This window comes from Mustelus asterias, chromosome 18 (genome assembly GCF_964213995.1).
Source record: "Mustelus asterias chromosome 18, sMusAst1.hap1.1, whole genome shotgun sequence".
Taxonomy (NCBI): domain Eukaryota; kingdom Metazoa; phylum Chordata; class Chondrichthyes; order Carcharhiniformes; family Triakidae; genus Mustelus; species Mustelus asterias.
This window is the reverse complement of record NC_135818.1, coordinates 69544775-69562558: the sequence shown is the minus strand read 5'-3', so window position 1 is coordinate 69562558 and position 17784 is coordinate 69544775. Positions and strand designations below refer to the sequence as shown.

At 43.8% G+C, this 17784-nt stretch overlaps 1 protein-coding gene across 1 annotated transcript in view; it reads right to left on the bottom strand.

Moving 5' to 3' along the window:
- The window catches only part of unc79 (unc-79 homolog, NALCN channel complex subunit), a 152604-nt gene that overhangs the window by 96675 nt on the left and 38145 nt on the right, over positions 1-17784 (bottom strand). The window contains exons 10-17 of the mRNA XM_078233206.1: positions 16534-16705; positions 13688-13918; positions 9492-9682; positions 7361-7484; positions 4705-4845; positions 2299-2520; positions 1789-2016; positions 123-255 (exon numbers count right to left, since the gene is read on the bottom strand). Coding sequence (XP_078089332.1) covers positions 123-255; positions 1789-2016; positions 2299-2520; positions 4705-4845; positions 7361-7484; positions 9492-9682; positions 13688-13918; positions 16534-16705 — 1442 coding nt within the window. The remainder of the gene's footprint in view (positions 1-122; positions 256-1788; positions 2017-2298; positions 2521-4704; positions 4846-7360; positions 7485-9491; positions 9683-13687; positions 13919-16533; positions 16706-17784) is intronic.

The window sequence follows — 17784 nt, the reverse complement described above, 5'->3', positions numbered from 1 at the left end:
GCTTTCTATCCAATGAAGTACTTTATGAACTGTAACTGTCTCTATTATAGTTGATAAAAACTTTTAAGTCGCCAGTTTCAACAGTGGCGCTTTTGACAAAAATAACCATTAACATCACATACCAAGATTTTCTTCACACCCATTATTGAACAGCAGGTTTTCTTCCTCTTTTGAATTTTCATCTTCCCCTTCACAGCCTATAGTGAATTCAGGCCTCTGAAACAACATACTTTCTTCAAAGCTATCAGTGGGTTCCTAAAGGAGAACAGATGCATGCTGACTTGGAAGCGACATGAGCTATTAATATTCTATTTTTAGTGTGAGGCAGGGACACAACCCATTGCAGAAATCCATACAAGTTGTTATGGGAAAGATGAGCATGGAATTTAGAGGAAATTCTATGTTTAAGGACTTTGGAGAGGAATGAGGATGGCGATGGGACAATTGTATACAAGGACACAAGGACATAGGTGAGTGACGGCACTGATTTGGAAAGGAGCTGAAAAGGTTGCCTGCGGAGAATGAACTATTTATGATATCAGCTAGTATGGGGGCTAGGAAGAGGAGTTGGGTGGTCTGCGGTTTAGTGGGAATCAAATCATGAGAGTAGCAAGTTGATCTCATGAATGAAATGAGCTTGTAGTAGGCATGGGTGGAGAAGGAATGGAGAGGAGCTAGAGAAATGGACATGGGTTCAAGGCTGGGACAGAAAGAAATGTGTAGGGAAGTTTGACTTGGTAGGATTGGGAAAGGGGAGGAAGCAGCAGGAGTAGCTGAACAAATGATCTCAAACTTTGTGGCAACCAAACGCATAATTTCTTTGAATTTGTTGTTGGATATAAGGGTGTACAGGTCACCGACATAAGTTTAAGGAGATGAAAAGACCGGGTGGGATTCTCTGGCCTTTCCATGACGTGTTCCTTGGCAGTGGGAGGCAGCCCACTGTTGGCCGGCAGCAGAATCTTCTGGTCCTGCTGCTGTCAATGTGATTTCCCATTGAATTCACCCCACACATGGAATACAAAAGAATAATGATTTGACTGTGGACAACAGCAACCAAATGAACACCACTGCTCAGCATCAGGATATGTTCCCTTTTCTAGAAAGGCGAATAGTATAATAACAAAATATTACAAATTATTAATTTGTTATGTTAAAATGTTTTGAATATTAGGAGGTGCCGCAGTCCACGCTTGCTTCCCCCTCCCCATCACCAATAACAAGACGGGTGGGAGGCAGCTCAAACGCGATTCTGACAGCTGCCTCATAGCGATGTAATATTGGAAGCAGCATTTATTGCTTTAAGTACGACTATCATCCCTGTCGCAAGAGGAATTCGTACTTTATAGAGCTGGCTGGCAGCTATGTAACTCCAGAAACCCCGTACAGGCAGCCTCACCATGCCAAGGAGAACAGCTAGTTCCAGAGACAGGGCTCTCAGAGAGGGAGTGTGGAGGCTGGGTTCAAGAGGCCAGGGGGAGGGTTAAGGTGGAGGGAAGAAGGAATGATTTGGGAGGGGCGATGTGGGTCAGTGGGGTAAAGGGTGGCTTCCCTTGGTCCAATAGGCCCCTCTTGCACCTTGCCTGACACCAGCCATCTGGCTAGAGCCACCGGGTTTCCTGCATTTTTGGGATTTAAATAGGCGCAAAGGCAGGCAGGTAAGCAGTAGGCGGTGGAAAGGCCACCTGGTGGATTTGGCACGTTCTCCTACCAGCAGGGGAGCATGAAGTCCAGCTCTATGAGCTAACACCCAAATCACATTTTTATCTGTAACTTATTGCTCCTTACCACCAGTTTGATTTCCTCTTTGGGTGCCAATCGCTCCAGCAGTTCGCATGCTAGTTGGTAGCATAAAATGCTGGACTGACAAAGGTTGCATTCAACTGCACGTTCATCCTTCTGACAGGTGTGTGAGCCTCCCCAGGGAGCCTGGAATACATTGTTTATAATGGAAATGATGTCCTTGGACAATCCGTGATCAAGACCCAGGACTATACCATCATCTTGCAATTCCATCTGTTAGTATTGAGACAGAAGTTTAAAAAAATACTTCATTATTTCTGTTTTGTTCTTGGATTAAGTATTTCTATATATTTCAGTTTTATTGTTTGTTGTGATGACTTGGAATAACTTTATACTAATGAATATATGCCTTGCCTTTCAAATATAGAAAGGGTACAGTAACTTGAGTTAATGATAAAGTTGAAATACTCATCCTATATACTCATCATTAAATCATACATTTGGTCTGAAATTTTACATATGGCATACCAGGGAATCAACCAACAAAATCTTTACCTGTTTCAATATCAAATCAAACATCAGGATAAAGCAAGCTAAGTTCATGTCATCATCATCACAGTCAAAGTCAATGGCTCTTCCTCCTGCAGATCCAAAGTTCTTAAAACAACCACGGAATGGACTGCGAACTGGGCTGCGGAATGGGCTACGAAAGGGGCTCGGAAATGGACTAAGAGCAATATGTTGGCCTCTGCGTCCAGGATCCGATACAACACTAACCTGGGAGCAGAAAATGTGTTCATGAGGACAATGATACAGGAAAATAAAGAGAAAGTCACAGTATAAAATAGAAACCTGATTAGGAATTGAAATATGAAGCAGCCAGCTTGAGTGAATTTATACAAGACATTGGCAAAGTTGTACATTAATATTTCGAAGTCATAAGATGTTTAATTACAAGACACTTATACAATGATTTCAAGTGGTAAACATTCATTGGCACAAATCTCAGCCTGGACTGAAACCTGAGCTCACCTGTTCTTCTCATCTGAAGTAGATCAATCACCAGATGAATTCTAGAGAAATTATATCCTCTATTTTTATCCCAGTTCCCGTGCTCTCCTTAGGGCGCATCACATCAGTTCCCAAGGGGTGGACAACCAGCTGCCCAATTCTGGGATGTCAGTCAGGGGGCTGGATTTTATGCTCCCCTGCCACGTGTTTTAAGAAGGCGATGTGGTTGAGAGGGAGGGCGGCTCATAAAATGCAGCACATTGCCTGCCCACCATGTTCACGCAGACTCCCCACTCCTCGCCCGACCCCCGATCTGTCTCCCATTTTACAGGAGCAGTGGAGGCACGGATGGCCAGCCCAAACCTGGGCCCATAGAGGCGCTCAGTTGGCTAATTAATGGCCACTTTAGAACTTCATCCCACTTGAGCCACTATTTTACCTACAGCAGGGGTTGGCCCATGTCAAGCAGGTAGCCCGGCAGCACTTACTCGGTGAGCTGGTGTTGGGAAAAAAGTGGTGGGCCTGTCAGAAGTACCCTCTCCCCCTTTTAACCCTCTTCCTGGCCTCTCAAATTCCCAGCAGTGAAGCTGAGACTACAGAGCTTTCGATCAATCAGATTGGTCAGCAGCTCTCTTAGGTGGGACGCCCTCCACAGATAGGGCTAGAAGTCAATCAATTGAGCCAATTAATACCCTGCAGCGTGTAATAAGCCTGCGGGATAGCTGGATTTTTGGTGAGCGGGCTGGGGATGTGGTGGGATAGCAGGGAGTAATTTACCCTCCCTTTGGAAAGGCACCTGACTTTTAATGCCAGCGCCACCTCCCTCATCCTGAGATCGGCCCTTTATCCTGAGATTGCCCCTGTGTTTTAGATTTCCCAACCAGCAGAAATGATCCTTCAGTATCTACCCAATAAAGCCCCTTTAGAATTTTGCACGTTCCGATGAGATCACCTCTCATTCTTCAAAACTCCAGAGAATATAAGTACAATTTACTCAGCCTCTCATCATATGAAAATGCAGAAGGTGATAAGTGTCTCAAAAGGTTGGTAGTGACAGAAATCCTCAACTATTTAAAAGATGCCTGGATATGCTCCAGAAGTCCCCTAACCTCCAGGTATTCGGACCAGGTACTGTAAAATGGGATTAGGCCATGGTTGGAGGAGGGAGGTTATGCTCATTCTTCAGCTAGTGCAGACACGATGAGCAGAATAGCTTCCTTCTGTGCTGTAAACATTTCTACATTTTTCAAAATTATCTAAACATCCAAAGATGTGCCCGTTAAGAGCTTTGGAAATGTTAAGTTGCCCCTTAGTGTCCCAAGATGTCAAGGTTAGATGGATTAGCCATGTTAAATGTGTGGGATTACAGGGATAGGACAGGGCAGAGAGCCTGGTAAGATATTCTGACAGAGAATCGGTGTAGACGCGATAGGCCAAATGGCCTTTCCTGCACTGTAGGGATTCTATGCTCCTATTTGAAAAGGAAGAATGTGCAGAGACGTGGGGCGAAGGCAGAGGAGTGGCAGTAGGTGAATTGTTCCTAAGGAGTGTAGACTCGATGGGCCTAAAGGCCTCCTTTGATACTGTAACCATTCTATGATTCCATAAAAGTTTTGAAATGTGAAATCTTGTCGTGTAATTCATTCAGCTAAGAACTGTAATTTTGAACCTTTTCCAAAGTTAATCGGTCTCCACAGAGATTGTAACACAGTCAAGATTCTACCATTAACCAGACACCAACTTTTACATGCTAAAATTTAGCCAAACTATCGGGATTTGGTGGCAAAATTTAAGTCTGAGTGAAGTGGTGCAGGAGGAGAGGAATTAACAGAACCGATTCATCCCACCATAAATGCTTAACTCCTGTTTGACAAGTGGAAAAATTAGAAGCAGCAAACTAAACAATTGCAAACTGCTCAATTAATGGAAACCAACGTATGTGAAACTTACCCTTCGAGCAGTCAGATTTCCTGGCTGCTCAGTGGCTCTTGCTTTTCTCTGATTGGCCAATTCCTTGACAGAGTTCACTCCATCAGAAAACATACTGATCAACAGCTGTAGAGGAACTAATATGTCCAATTCTGATAAAACCTAACCAAAATTTAGACCAAAGTTACATTTGTTAGACAGCAGGATATCAAAAACAGCATCATTTGCGAAGCATAATTTGATTATTTATTATTTGAAAAAATTCAAACTTAACAGCCTTGCAATGTAGTGCAATTCTCAAACAGTTGGTTAAATTGTCTCATATCTGATAGCTGCAGACAAATCTTCAAACAAATGGATGATAAAATTAAACATAATTTTTGGGAGTAATTTATTTAAAAATGAATCATTAATGGCAATTCAAAAGAACTATATATTATGGTTGCATAATAGTTGACTTTTTTTGCATAGATTTATACGTTTGCCTACATTTATTTGAAAGCACAAATGAATGTTAAGAATATCCCCATGTGTTAAAGTTATTAGACAAATTCCAGGTGCTAATAAGCAAATCACTCGGATTCATGAGGGGAAAGTCGTGCTTGACGAACATGTTGGATTTTTATGAAGATGTGACTAGGGCGGTTGATGGAGGAGAACCGGTGGATGCGGTGTTTTTGGATTTCCAAAAGGCGTTTGATAAGGTGCCCCATAAAAGGCTGCTGAAGAAGATTAGGGCACACGGAGTTGGGGGTAGTGTGTTAAAGTGGATTGGGGACTGGCTTTCCGACAGGAAGCAAAGAGTCGGAATAAATGGGTGTTTTTCCGGTTGGAGGAAGGTAACTAGTGGCGTGCCGCAGGGATCGGTACTCGGGCCGCAACTATTTACCATTTATATAGATGATCTGGAGGAGGGGACGGAGTGTAGGGTAACGAAGTTTGCAGACGACACAAAGATAAGTGGAAAAGTGAATCGTGTGGAGGACGGAGAAGATCTGCAGAGAGATTTGGACAGGCTGAGTGAGTGGGCGAGGATATGGCAAATGGAGTATAACGTTGATAAATGCGAGGTTATACACTTTGCAGGAAATAATAACAAATGGGATTACTATCTCAATGGAAACAAATTAAAACATGCTACCATGCAAAGGGACCTGGGGGTCCTTGTGCATGAGACGCAAAAGCCCAGTCTGCAGGTACAACAGGTGATCAAGAAGGCAAATGGGATGTTGGCCTATATCGCGAGGGGGATAGAATATAAAAGCAGGGATGTCTTGATGCACCTGTACAGGGCATTGGTGAGGCCGCAGCTGGAATACTGTGTGCAGTATTGGTCCCCTTATATGAGGAAGGATATATTGGCATTGGAGGGAGTGCAGAGAAGGTTCACCAGGTTGATACCGGAGATGAGGGGTTTGGATTATGAGGAGAGGCTGAGGAGATTGGGTTTGTACTCGTTGGAGTTTAGAAGGATGAGGGGGGATCTTATGGAGACTTATAAGATAATGCGGGGGCTGGATAGGGTGGAGGCGGAGAGATTCTTTCCACTTAGTAAGGAAGTTAAAACTAGAGGACACAGCCTCAAAATAAAGGGGGGTCGGTTTAAGACAGAGTTGAGGAGGAACTTCTTCTCCCAGAGGGGTGGTGAATCTCTGGAATTCTCTGCCCACTGAGGTGGTGGAGGCTACCTCGCTGAATATGTTTAAAGCGCGGATGGATGGATTCCTGATCGGTAAGGGAATTAAGGGTTATGGGGATCAGGCGGGTAAGTGGTACTGATCCACGTCAGATCAGCCATGATCTTATTGAATGGCGGGGCAGGCTCGAGGGGCTAGATGGCCTACTCCTGCTCCTATTTCTTATGTTCTTATGTTCTTATGTACTTGATCATCACTATAACACACACACATACCATAATCTCTGACAATAACGACCAACTGCGTCCAGCGTTCTTTAATAAATGTTGCATTTCAACTAAATGTGCCTATTTTTGCTTTTTATGGTAAAGAGTCGAAGTCTAAACTCGGGGCTCCAGGAGGTCTCACTTGACATCAGAACAGACCTTGATTCTGGGTTTATGTCCACAGCTGGAGTAAAACAAATACTGAGGGGTGGAATTTCCCCGTCCCACCCACCATGGGAATCGTAGCAGGCAGGGGTGGGCCATACAAAGGTCTGTTGACCTCGGGTGGGATTTTCCGGTTTTGAGGTGAGCGCGCCTGGATAATCCCGCCATGGGAGTTTACGGGTCCGACCAGATTGTCTGTCTATAAGGGATGCACGGAGGCTGTCTCCGTCTGCTTGTACACATATCTCACACACACACACACGTGTGTGCAAGTACATGGAAATCAAAGCAATATGAATTAGGGATCGATTGTAGAGTCAGAGCCCTTCCAGCGTGACTGTTATGCAGTGAAGTTAGAAGTCATTCTGTGTAACTGGGTAAAGAAATGTTCTCAGCTAATCTATAATTTTAAGCAGTAGATACTTGGCAACAATGAATGGTTGATGCTTTGTTTGCACTCTGGAATATAAATTTTACAGCACAAGCATGGAATTAAGACAACTTATATCACCAGTACTATCCAAATGAAACTAAAATATAGATGTAAAATTAATACTAAGTTTTCAAATAATTTATAATACAAATTCATGATCATTTTGATACACTTACGTGAAGCCAAAGTAAGGCTTGCTCCTGTACTGAAGCAGGATAGCCAGTGAATCGACAGCTAATAAAACCAAACATCTCTTCCAAGGAAAATGGCAATGGGCAAAGTTCAATATCAAACATTTTGCTGAAATAGATTAACAGAACCATAACATAAATACAAATAAAATATAACTCGGCACATCAATTTTAGAGTGCTACCATATATAAATGTTCCTTATTTTAGGAATATTCAAATATTGTGTCAGTAGTTTAAAAAGATTAATTTCATTATAAAGTACTTGTCCAATGAAGTCTTTCCCAGGTTAAGTTTGATTAAATTCCACAACACCTAGTAGACTGGCAACATTCAAAGTTCAATGAACTCAGAAGATGGTGTCATTGGTAAGCAAGTGAATTTACCAATCAGACAGATTGATCATATTATCACTCTTGGATTCTGTTTGGAAGCCACAATGCATTTCCTAACCTGGTATCCAGTGAGCTATACTTTTGTTTGCTATGGACAAGGCAAAACTCAAATCAGTACAGAATGTGGAGAATTGGGTAAAGCAGCAGTTTTTTTAAGCAACTGAGCCTACTGACAGAGGATAGCTAGTCATTCTACAGCTAGCAAAACCAAACAACCTTTCCATGGAAAGTGGCAAGTGGCAAAGGAAAAAGATCATTATTTAATGAGCAAGTGTCTTGTGTCTTGACTGATATTGGTTTCTCAATTAACATCACTAGAAAACAGATTATTTGGTCATCATCAGATTGCTGTTTGTGGGAGCTTGCTATGTGGAAACTGACTGCTCTTTCCCCAAACCGCAACAGTGACTTCGAGTAAAACTCAATGTTGGCAAGGGGGATCTCACCCGCTGGCTGGAAAATGGGCAGGAGGCCTGTGTTGCCTCTGTTTGGGAAGTCTCGCCAGAATTAAATATCCATCAGACTAACAGGCTAGCCTTGGGCTTTCCCCAGGATTTAGGTTTTCGGGAGGAGAGTGGAAATCCTGCCATCCAAGAGCTACGAGTCAATCAGAGGCCGGCAGCTCTCCAGTGCCCGTCAACATCACCGGAAGTGGTGGCTGCTGCCAGAATGCACACACCAGAGACTTAGGATCACCGAGGGACACAGCTAGGCCACAGGTGAATGATGGGGGGATGGGAGTCACGGTGAGGGATGCTGGGTGGAGGTGGAAGATGACAGTAGAAAGGGCAAGGGATGGTTCTTAATAGGACCCACTCACACCCCTCCACCCCCGCTACATACCACATCCCTCAATCAGACACCGAGTTCCTTTAAAAAAAGGACCCCACTTCCAAGCCTACAAACAAACCAAAAAGAGCTTTTTTGGGGGGCTTCCCCACATGGTGACTCCACTGCGCACTTTTGCTTCAATACCAGCAAGGCAGGATGAGAACTTTAAGTGGACAATAAGGGCCTTAATTAGCATCCAGGTAGGAAGAGCATCCATGAGCTTTGCTGCCTCGGATTTAATTAGACGGAGGTGGGAAGATGGAGGGGATCTCACCCCACACACTTCCATCCTGTTAAATTTGTTATCTGTCAGGAAGAGTGGGCGGGAGGGTATTAAATTCCATCCTACATTTCAAAATGCTTAATTGGTTCTGAAAGCCTTGAGGATATTCTGAGCTCACGAAAGACACTATATAATTCTAGTCTTTTTTTTCTCACTAAGCATTAAATGGATGGGTAAGTTGTGTTAAAAGAGTGGTGATCAAGTGAGCACAGTGGCTTACCCTATTTTGTAAAAGCATTTCAGCGACACTGCATTAGGCTTACCAATGAAATAGGTAAGCAGATTGATTAATCTCTGCTGTAAGAATTTAAGGGTAAATTCAGGAAATAGGACTGCTACAATGCAGCAGCAATTCTCCAATACACACTCCCATCAAGAATGACTTCTCACCAGACAGACATGCAATACATTTGTAATGGGGAATTCAAAGCTCTTAAAAACAAACATAAGTAAATTGGAAAAATGTTGTGGTACTGTGTTACTTCCAAAAAATATTTGTCATTTTTACAGTTTTATCGCCACAGGCATGTTAAGTTACGATCTCAAGCACTATACTTAAGGAAAAAAAAGGTATGGAAGTGAATGTTGGACAACCAACTTTGCACATACCTTAAAACCTCCTTGAACTCCTTTAGTTGATTATCCGGCACCTCAGTTCGAATAGATTCCAACCATTCTGGCATAATGCACTCCCACACAGCCTGATTTATAACATTGTATGGAATAAGGCACAGGATTCGGTTCAAGCCTTCTTTTAGTTGTGTTACAGTACTGCAGCGCTTGTCCCAATACCCACCAACCTGAAAACACACATTGCCTCAGTACAACAACTTGCATTTAGATAGCACCTTTGACATAGAAAAACATGCTAAAGTGCAATACAGAAGCATAATCAGGCAAAAACTGACCGCGAGCCGCAGAAGGAGATATAAGAGGCGACTAAAAGAAGTTTTAATTATGCTCAGGGGAAGAGATAGAGTTTGGAGAATAGAGGTTTGAGGGAAACAAATGGTCTGACACAAAGGGTGTGTGGAACGCAGGAAAAGGAACTGAATGAATGGGGTCAGTCTTCAAAGATGTCCATGAACTCCTCATACTTATTCAAGGCAACAATGGAAGGGACAAATTACAGAAAATTAAAGAGATGACTGGTTTTGGAGAAAAGAGGTATGCTCAATCTGCTATCTTAACAATTCATAATGGAATCAATAAATTATATTAGGAAGCAGTTATTGCTAGTCATAGTCTGTTTTTGTTAAATTAAGTATGGGATATGGGCGATGCTGGTTATGCCAGCATTTATTGTTTATCTCTGATTGCCTTTGAGAAGATAGTGGTGAGCTGCCTTCTTGGACTGCTGCAGTCCATATGGTGCAGTGTGATGCTAGTGTACCTTAAAGAATTTTTTTTTAAAATCATGTTCTCTGCAGTTTGTAAGCAGGCCTTTTGGTTTCATTGCGGCACCGGCTGTCTGTTAAAAGTCATTTTATTGCTGCTTCAATGGTTTAAATGGGGGTTTTGTTTATTTTTACTCTGGGCCTCAGGTACTTTCTGGGATTTGTTTAATGACCCTGCATTGTTAGGTGGAAGACTGGTTGGCAGGTCATGTGTTTTGGACAGTTTTCTTTTTCTTCATAGTGAATTCAAGGTTTCATTTTCAGTTTGGCTGTTAGCTACAGTTTTAGTTTAGAAGGGGTGTGGTCATCGGACCGAAAAGCAGTGTTTTTCGCTCTCACTCTCTGGTATTGGAAATTCTGCTGGCTAGCTGGAAGCAAGGCTTCTAGCCTTCCTGGAGTGAACATTCTGCTATTGGTGGTTTTGCTAGTTAGTACCTAGAGCCTCTCTCTCACTCCCGGATGTTTTGGGAAACTGTTCTGACTCAATGCTTGCCTGTGTGTGTCTCAAGAGAACTGCAGCATCCAACCAAGGGACTAAGTTCCAGCATCACATGAGCATTCGTATTTGCTGTGCTAAACCTGTGGCAAGGATTCTGTATAGGGAAGTTTGTTTGATACATTTCATATATTTATTAAGGGTTACACAACATCATAGTTGTTTTGCTTTCTTATTTATAATTGATAAAAAAGTTATTGCTTTATGTTAACTGTATCCTTAAATAAATTTTGTCTGAGCAAAGCTCCCTCGTGGATCAGTTGAATCATACCCGAAGTGAAGCATCTCATACTCACCCTAGCCAAATTCAAATTGCAAAACTTATGATCTAGCTAGACTTCATAAAATACTTTGGAGTTTCTGACCTGAATTATAACAATAGGTACACTCACAGTACTGCTAGAGGGGTGGTCAGGTCACCCTCATACCTACGTAGTTGGCGGAGATCCATTATTTCAGTGGTGGGGGGAAAGGATGCCCTCTTAATTGGTGGTGCTCCCCTTGTCAGTGGGGGAGTCACCATTTCCATTTTGGGAAGAAGGGGAACCTGTCTGCAAATGTGGAGATCAGGGGACCCCTTTTAAAGAGCGCCCCAATCTCGGAAAAGCCAGGCTGGCCGGCGTGTTTCTCGAGATGCCTTAATTTGCATCTGCATCTATCAGGTGAGTGAATCCCATCTGGCAAGCACTGCCAGCACCAGCGGGAAACACTCCAGTAACATACACCCTTGATTTTAAGAACACAGTTGACACTTTAAACTCTCCCAACCACCAACTCTCAGGTTTGCACTCAGTTTCTTCATTGTAACATTGAACCCTTAATAGTAACCAAAGGGTGAAAAATCAGAGCCTTCAATCTGTAATAGGTTCGCTTCCTCAACCTTGCCCTCACCTTAAGTGTGGTGATCCTCAGGTTAAAATCAACATCAGTCACTCTCACCTCAAAGAGGAGAGCACCCTATGGTCACCTGGGACTATGTTGACTTTCACCCTGACTTGTTGTCAGACATTAACGAACTTTGGAGATCTTCAATGCGACTCTCAGTACATGCAACACACAACACAAACCTGCTTGAATCTTAGCACGAGCTGAAAATTTTGCTTTAACATTTATAGTCAAACACTAATTTATCTTTCTCACTCAATTGCTGTGCATTTATGATCATTTTAATAAATCAACAATCTTGCTCAATGTGGTCATAACATTACAGAGTGCTGACATATTATGGGGGAATCGTGAACTTGTTGAGTGTGTGGTTTGGGTGCAAGTGGAGGGTTAACTGGGGAAAAATTGCAAGAGTGTCAGGAAGCTGGCTTCAACTAATGAAATTCTAGGTCATACCCCAGATCTGGGGCTGAATTAAATGCCCCCCTTGAGGCCGGTTTCCAAAGTGTGGACATGCCATTTGTTTTGATCGAGAGGGGGTGCCTCCTTCCCCTGATTAATGGTTGGGTGGCCTTCCTGCTCAGATGCCAATTGAGACCCTTAAATAGGCAAAATCAGTGCATTCGGCCAGCACCAGTTGGGGGACTCCCCACCATGTGGGGAGACCAACAAGCCATGGTTATATGAGTGGAATGGAAACAATGTGCAACGGTATGAGGAAAAGGCAGGAAAATGGAGAGCCGATGTAGACACAATGGGCTGAATGGCCTCCTTCTGTGCAATAACAAAGTTGTGTTTCTGTGAAGCAAATCCTGTTGGGTTTGTTTGCGGTCTTCTGGGGATGGAAGATGGAGCCTTTTTACCTGTGCCTGATTGAGGGACCTGGCATTGGGAATGGGGGTTGCCTGATCAGAGCTTGCCCTTCTAACCTTTCCCCCAAAAACCGTCCACACCCTCCCTCACCGATGACCCTGACCCCACCATCGCTTACCTTTCTCCAGGGATCCCAATATCAACCCAAGTGAAGGTCAAAGGAGCAGTCCCTGCTCCCTATGGTGGTGCTGGTAATGGAGAACTGCTGGCATCTGATTGGCTGGCAGCTCTTGGGAGCAGGATTTCCACCCTACAGGAGGAGTTCCTGAAATTAAATGTCCCCGTGTGAGCCGGCAGCATTTTTTCCCCACTTTCAATTAGGGATTCTCTCCCTTTGAAAAAACCCAGCAGCTAAAGGAAGGTAAAGGTAGCTTTAGAGAGAAGATATGCAGACAGGATGACCTGTAATTATTGTACCGTACTAATGGAGGGAATGGATGTATATGCCAATGGATAAAGTGTCAGTCAAGTGGGCTGTTTTGTCCTGGAGAGACTCAAGCTTTTTGAGTGTTGTTGGAGCTGCATCCTCCAGGCAAGTGAAGAGTAGACTATTACACCTCTGATATGTGCACTCTGGGTAATAGAAACCTTTTGGGGAGCCAAGAGAATTGATTTGATTTGATTTATCATTGTCACATGTATTAGTATACAGTGAAAAGTATTGTTTCTTGTGCGCTATACAGACAAAGCATACTGTTCATAGAGAAGGAAACGAGAGAGTGCAGAATGTAGTGTTACCAAGAGATTGGTCACAAGCTACAGAATACCCATAATCTGACCTGCTCTCGTTGCCATGGCACTTGAGTGCTGGTCCAATAAAGTTTCTTATCAATGGTGACTTCCAGAATGTTAGCAGTGAGGGGGACACGTTATTGATTATGCCTATGATTGTTAAGGGAAGCTGTTTACGCACTCTAAGCCATCGTGGCCTGACACGAGAATTAACTGTGTCGCATTGATCAACCCCAAGCCTGAATGCTGTCCGGTTCTTGCTGCGTGAGGGCACAGACTGTTTCATTACTGAGGAATTGTGATTGGAGCTGAATATTTCTGACCAAAAGATGACCGAAAACATCAGTGACCAGCTTAGATTTGTCCTGCATTTTCTGGATGGGATGTACCTGGGGAATTTGCAGGTTGAAAAAAAGACTTACTCTTGCAAACTCCATAGGTTTGGGAAGAAGACACATGACCATGACGTCAAATCGAACATCACAAACAGTCTTCAACCATTTGGTGACAAATTGAGGCTTGAGCTTTTCCACCAGGCTCCCCACTTCATCGTCGAGCATGTAGGCAGTGGAATGAAACCACTGAAACATCATGCTGACCAATCTGGCTAAACTTTCGGTAGGTGTGTTTTCACTTGGAGTGCAAAGGCTAACCTGTACAGTAAAAGAAAAAAACACAGACGTTTTTGTATGAATTATTCATGTGACTTATTGGGGCAATTTCTCCTCTTCACCCCTGCATGGGTGGTACTTTGGCGAGCAGATCACCCAACTACAATAGCCATTGCCCAATTTTTATTCCATCATTTTCCATGAGATTATCATCCACACACTGAAGATGTGAATTTTCCCCAAACTAACATTTCAATGGTAAATATCATGGGGGCGATCCTTCCAGCCCATTGCATGTCTCCGGACCCATGTTTTTTGGAGTAATCAGCTCTGCGTCAGAAATTGGCGCGAAGCTGATTTAAATATTTCTATTTCAATAGTGGGCCCAGGACTAAAGTCTCCGGGAGTGGTTCACTCCAATGGGGTTTACAACAGCTCCCCGCTAGAGTAAACAGAGGCCATGCAGGCCCCCCCAGGAGGTTGGGGGTGCCCCCTGGCACTGCCCAAGGGGCAAACTGGCAATGCCTAATGGGCACCTTGGCACTGCCCACTAGGCATCGGGCAGTGCGAAGGGGTGGGGCCTATAGAGGCTGATCAGTGGGAGTGGGGTGTCCCACTGCCACTCTGTCAGAGGATTGCAGGCACAGGGAGGGAAGGCGGTGATCAGGGCTGGCCATCCGTTTGGGGAGGTGTCAGGGTTGCCGGTGAAGGGGGGGGGGGGGGGGGGGGGAGGCGATGCCGGTGTGGGGTCGGGACTGCTCAGGCGGGGGTGGAGGGGGGGAGGGGCTGCCGGGGAGGGAAGGAGACATCACGATTGGCCCAGAGCGGAGAGGTCTGGGAGGCCAGTGATCGGAGGGCGGGGGAGCTTGTGGGGGGAGGGGGGGGGGGGCAGAGTTCCGGGTCGTGGGGCTGGCCAGCAATCGAGCTGGCCAGCGATCAGGAGGCCGGCACTGCGGGACCTCCACTTTGACAGATGGGCGCATGCGCAGTGGCCCGCTCAGCATTATGCTGCCAGCCTCTCCAGCAGGGATAGGCCCCGACCTCTAATTTTCAGCATGAATGATGCTTGGGCACTCAGCAGTGCTCAGAGTATGGGAAATTCTTTCTGAAAATCACGTGAAAAAACCAGCGGGAGTTACTCCAGTTTTCACGCGAATTTGGCACTTCACTTTTTTTGTGAGAATCGCCCCCATATACTAGCTAACCATAGTAATGAAAAAGAAAACTGGGGGGATACAATGACACAAAGTTTGTCAAGTACACCAACTACAATGCTGCACTGTGATTAACTATTGGAGAGTGATTGGAGGTGGGGGCAAAGTAATCTTATGCTGTCAAACTGCTCAGAGGAGGGAAAGCAAAGTTCTCTGCTTGCATTTTAAAATGCATACCAATAGTCCTGTTCATTGGCCTTGAATGTTAATGGAATTAGTTCATACAGAATTCACTAAAATTCTGTTATCCAGGGGCTACAGTAAAACACTTGTCTTCAGTGACCTTGTTGTCAATGTAAGTAGTCTCACAACACCAGGTTAAAGTCCAACAGGTTTATTTGGTAGCACGAGCTTTCAGAGCGCCACTCCTTCATCACTCACCTGATGAAGGAGCAGCGCTCCAAAAGCTTATGCTACCAAATAAACCTGTTGGACTTTAACCTGGTGTTGTGAACCTACTTATTGTGCCCACCCCAGTCCAACGCTGGCAACTCCACATCTTGTTGTCTAAATTCTATGATACAATTAATAGTAGTCTCCATTGTCTAAATTCTATGATACAATTAATACTAGAATAGTCTGGCAGTAGTGTAGTGCAAGTGATCACACTGCAGTAGTGACAAGCATTTGAAATGAGATATTAAACTTGGGACAAAGATTGTCGCACCTCATAAAACTAGTGCTGTTATCTGAATTCCGAAATAACATTGGCCCAGAACTTCTAGTCAGCAGCGGAGTGGGTGTGTTGGCATCTGGTTGCAATTCAAACTGCCCACTTACCAGCTGGGATTCTCCTCCCCTGTTTTCAGCAGGCAGGAAAGCCAGTGGGGTTGAAGAGAGAATCTAATGGCAGTCCCCAAATAGCTTTTATGCTTCAGAATGTCCCCACCCCTCACCAATGATGTAATTAAGCTCCACAATGAAAAATTGGGAACCCCACTATCATATATTTACATCTCATTAGCGGGCTTCCCCACTGTATTAACCCCCCCAATGTTAGGTTGAGTCACTCGCTAAGTTTAAGTTTATTTATTATTGTCACAAGTAGGCTTACATTAACACTGCAATGAAGTTACTGTGAAAATCCCCTAGTCGCCACACTCCCATGGCCGTTCGGGTACACTGAGGGAGAATTCAGCATGGCCAATGCATCCAACCAGCACGTCTTTCGGACTGTGGGAAGAAACCGGAGCACCCAGAGGAAACCCATGCAGACAAGGGGAGAACATGCAGACTCCGTATAGACAGTGACCCAAGCCAGGAATTGAACCCGGGTCCCTGGCACTGTGAGGCAGCAGCGCTAAACACTGTGCCACCGTGCCACTACTCCCCATATCTGACCGTTACCATTTTACAATTCGCTCACTAGCATTTATTATCTTCCATGCACCAAGATTGTTCCAATGTGGACATAGGATTACAATCATCATTTTATTTACTTACCAAAACCCAGATTCCAAACTGACTTAACAGCCGCTGATCATTTTTATCATCATCCTTGTTATCATACTCCAGATTGTCCAGTGAAGGTTGGGACAAGGACAACCCCATTTGTCTCCTTCGATTTAATTCAAACTCCCGCTGCTCCGCATGATATTCAGCTTCTTTTAGCAAACTACAGTAAAACAAGCAGAGATACAACAGCTAAAAAATAACAATAATTTTGGAAATAATATCAGAATCAGTACCAATTTTAAAAAGGAAAAAAAACTCAGTAACTTCATTTTGATTCCAGCTGTAATAACTTTGCTCAGTTGTACAACCAAACTTTAAATCAGTAGTGCCAACATTTTGAAGATGCCAAAGGACCATGTTCCCAGCTCTCGGGGAGTTTCATTCTTTCACCTATTTTATTTCCTTCGGAGTTCAACAAAATACATTTCTGATTCTGGCCAGACAATCAGCTGGTGACACAGAGCAGGCCTTCAGCATTTTCTAACACAGGCTAAAGATATGAAAAAGACTAAAAACTGGCCTGGATTTCCACTGAGTTGGAACAACCCGGAAGCCTTTTAAAAATGGTGGGTGGGTCCTAACCTACGACCCCATTCCCGGGCTGTCTGATTTTTGGCAATGCCTTTAGAGGGTGCGGATAGGTTCCTGTCAAAAGCCATTATCCAGCATTTGTTCGGAAAACAAAGGTAATTTTAAGAGATTTATATTTCTATTGGTAAATATTAGAAGGAATAGTTTTAAGGGTGTTTAATTTAATGCTTATGTGCATGCAAGGGTAAAACCTATAGTTAGATTCATGTTGGACAAAGGTGTTTGTATGCGTGAGGGTTGATTTTCATTCCAATTGTGTTTCTATTGTGCTTAGAGAGGGCTATGGTGTGAAGATTTTATAGAAATAGTAGTCACTGCTTAACAACTGGAAGCTCTTGTAAGGTAAAAGAGCATTAAATTTTTAGTTTTAGCTGGATGTATAAGCAGCTAGAGACAGGACACTAGGGAGTGAACATCTCCCAACCCTGCCAGGAGAAGCTGGACAGGACCAGGGAGTTGCAAAGATGTCAAAACTACAAACCTTTCAAACCGCTTAACTTGTGTAAACAAACATTCTGAAATTGACAGCAGAGATTGGAGAGACAGAGCTATCAAACAATGTTTTCTCTGGGGATTAGATGATTTATTACCCTAATGGTTGTCTGGAATTTCAGCCAACCCTCATTCTGTAAATTTGGCTGAGAGCCC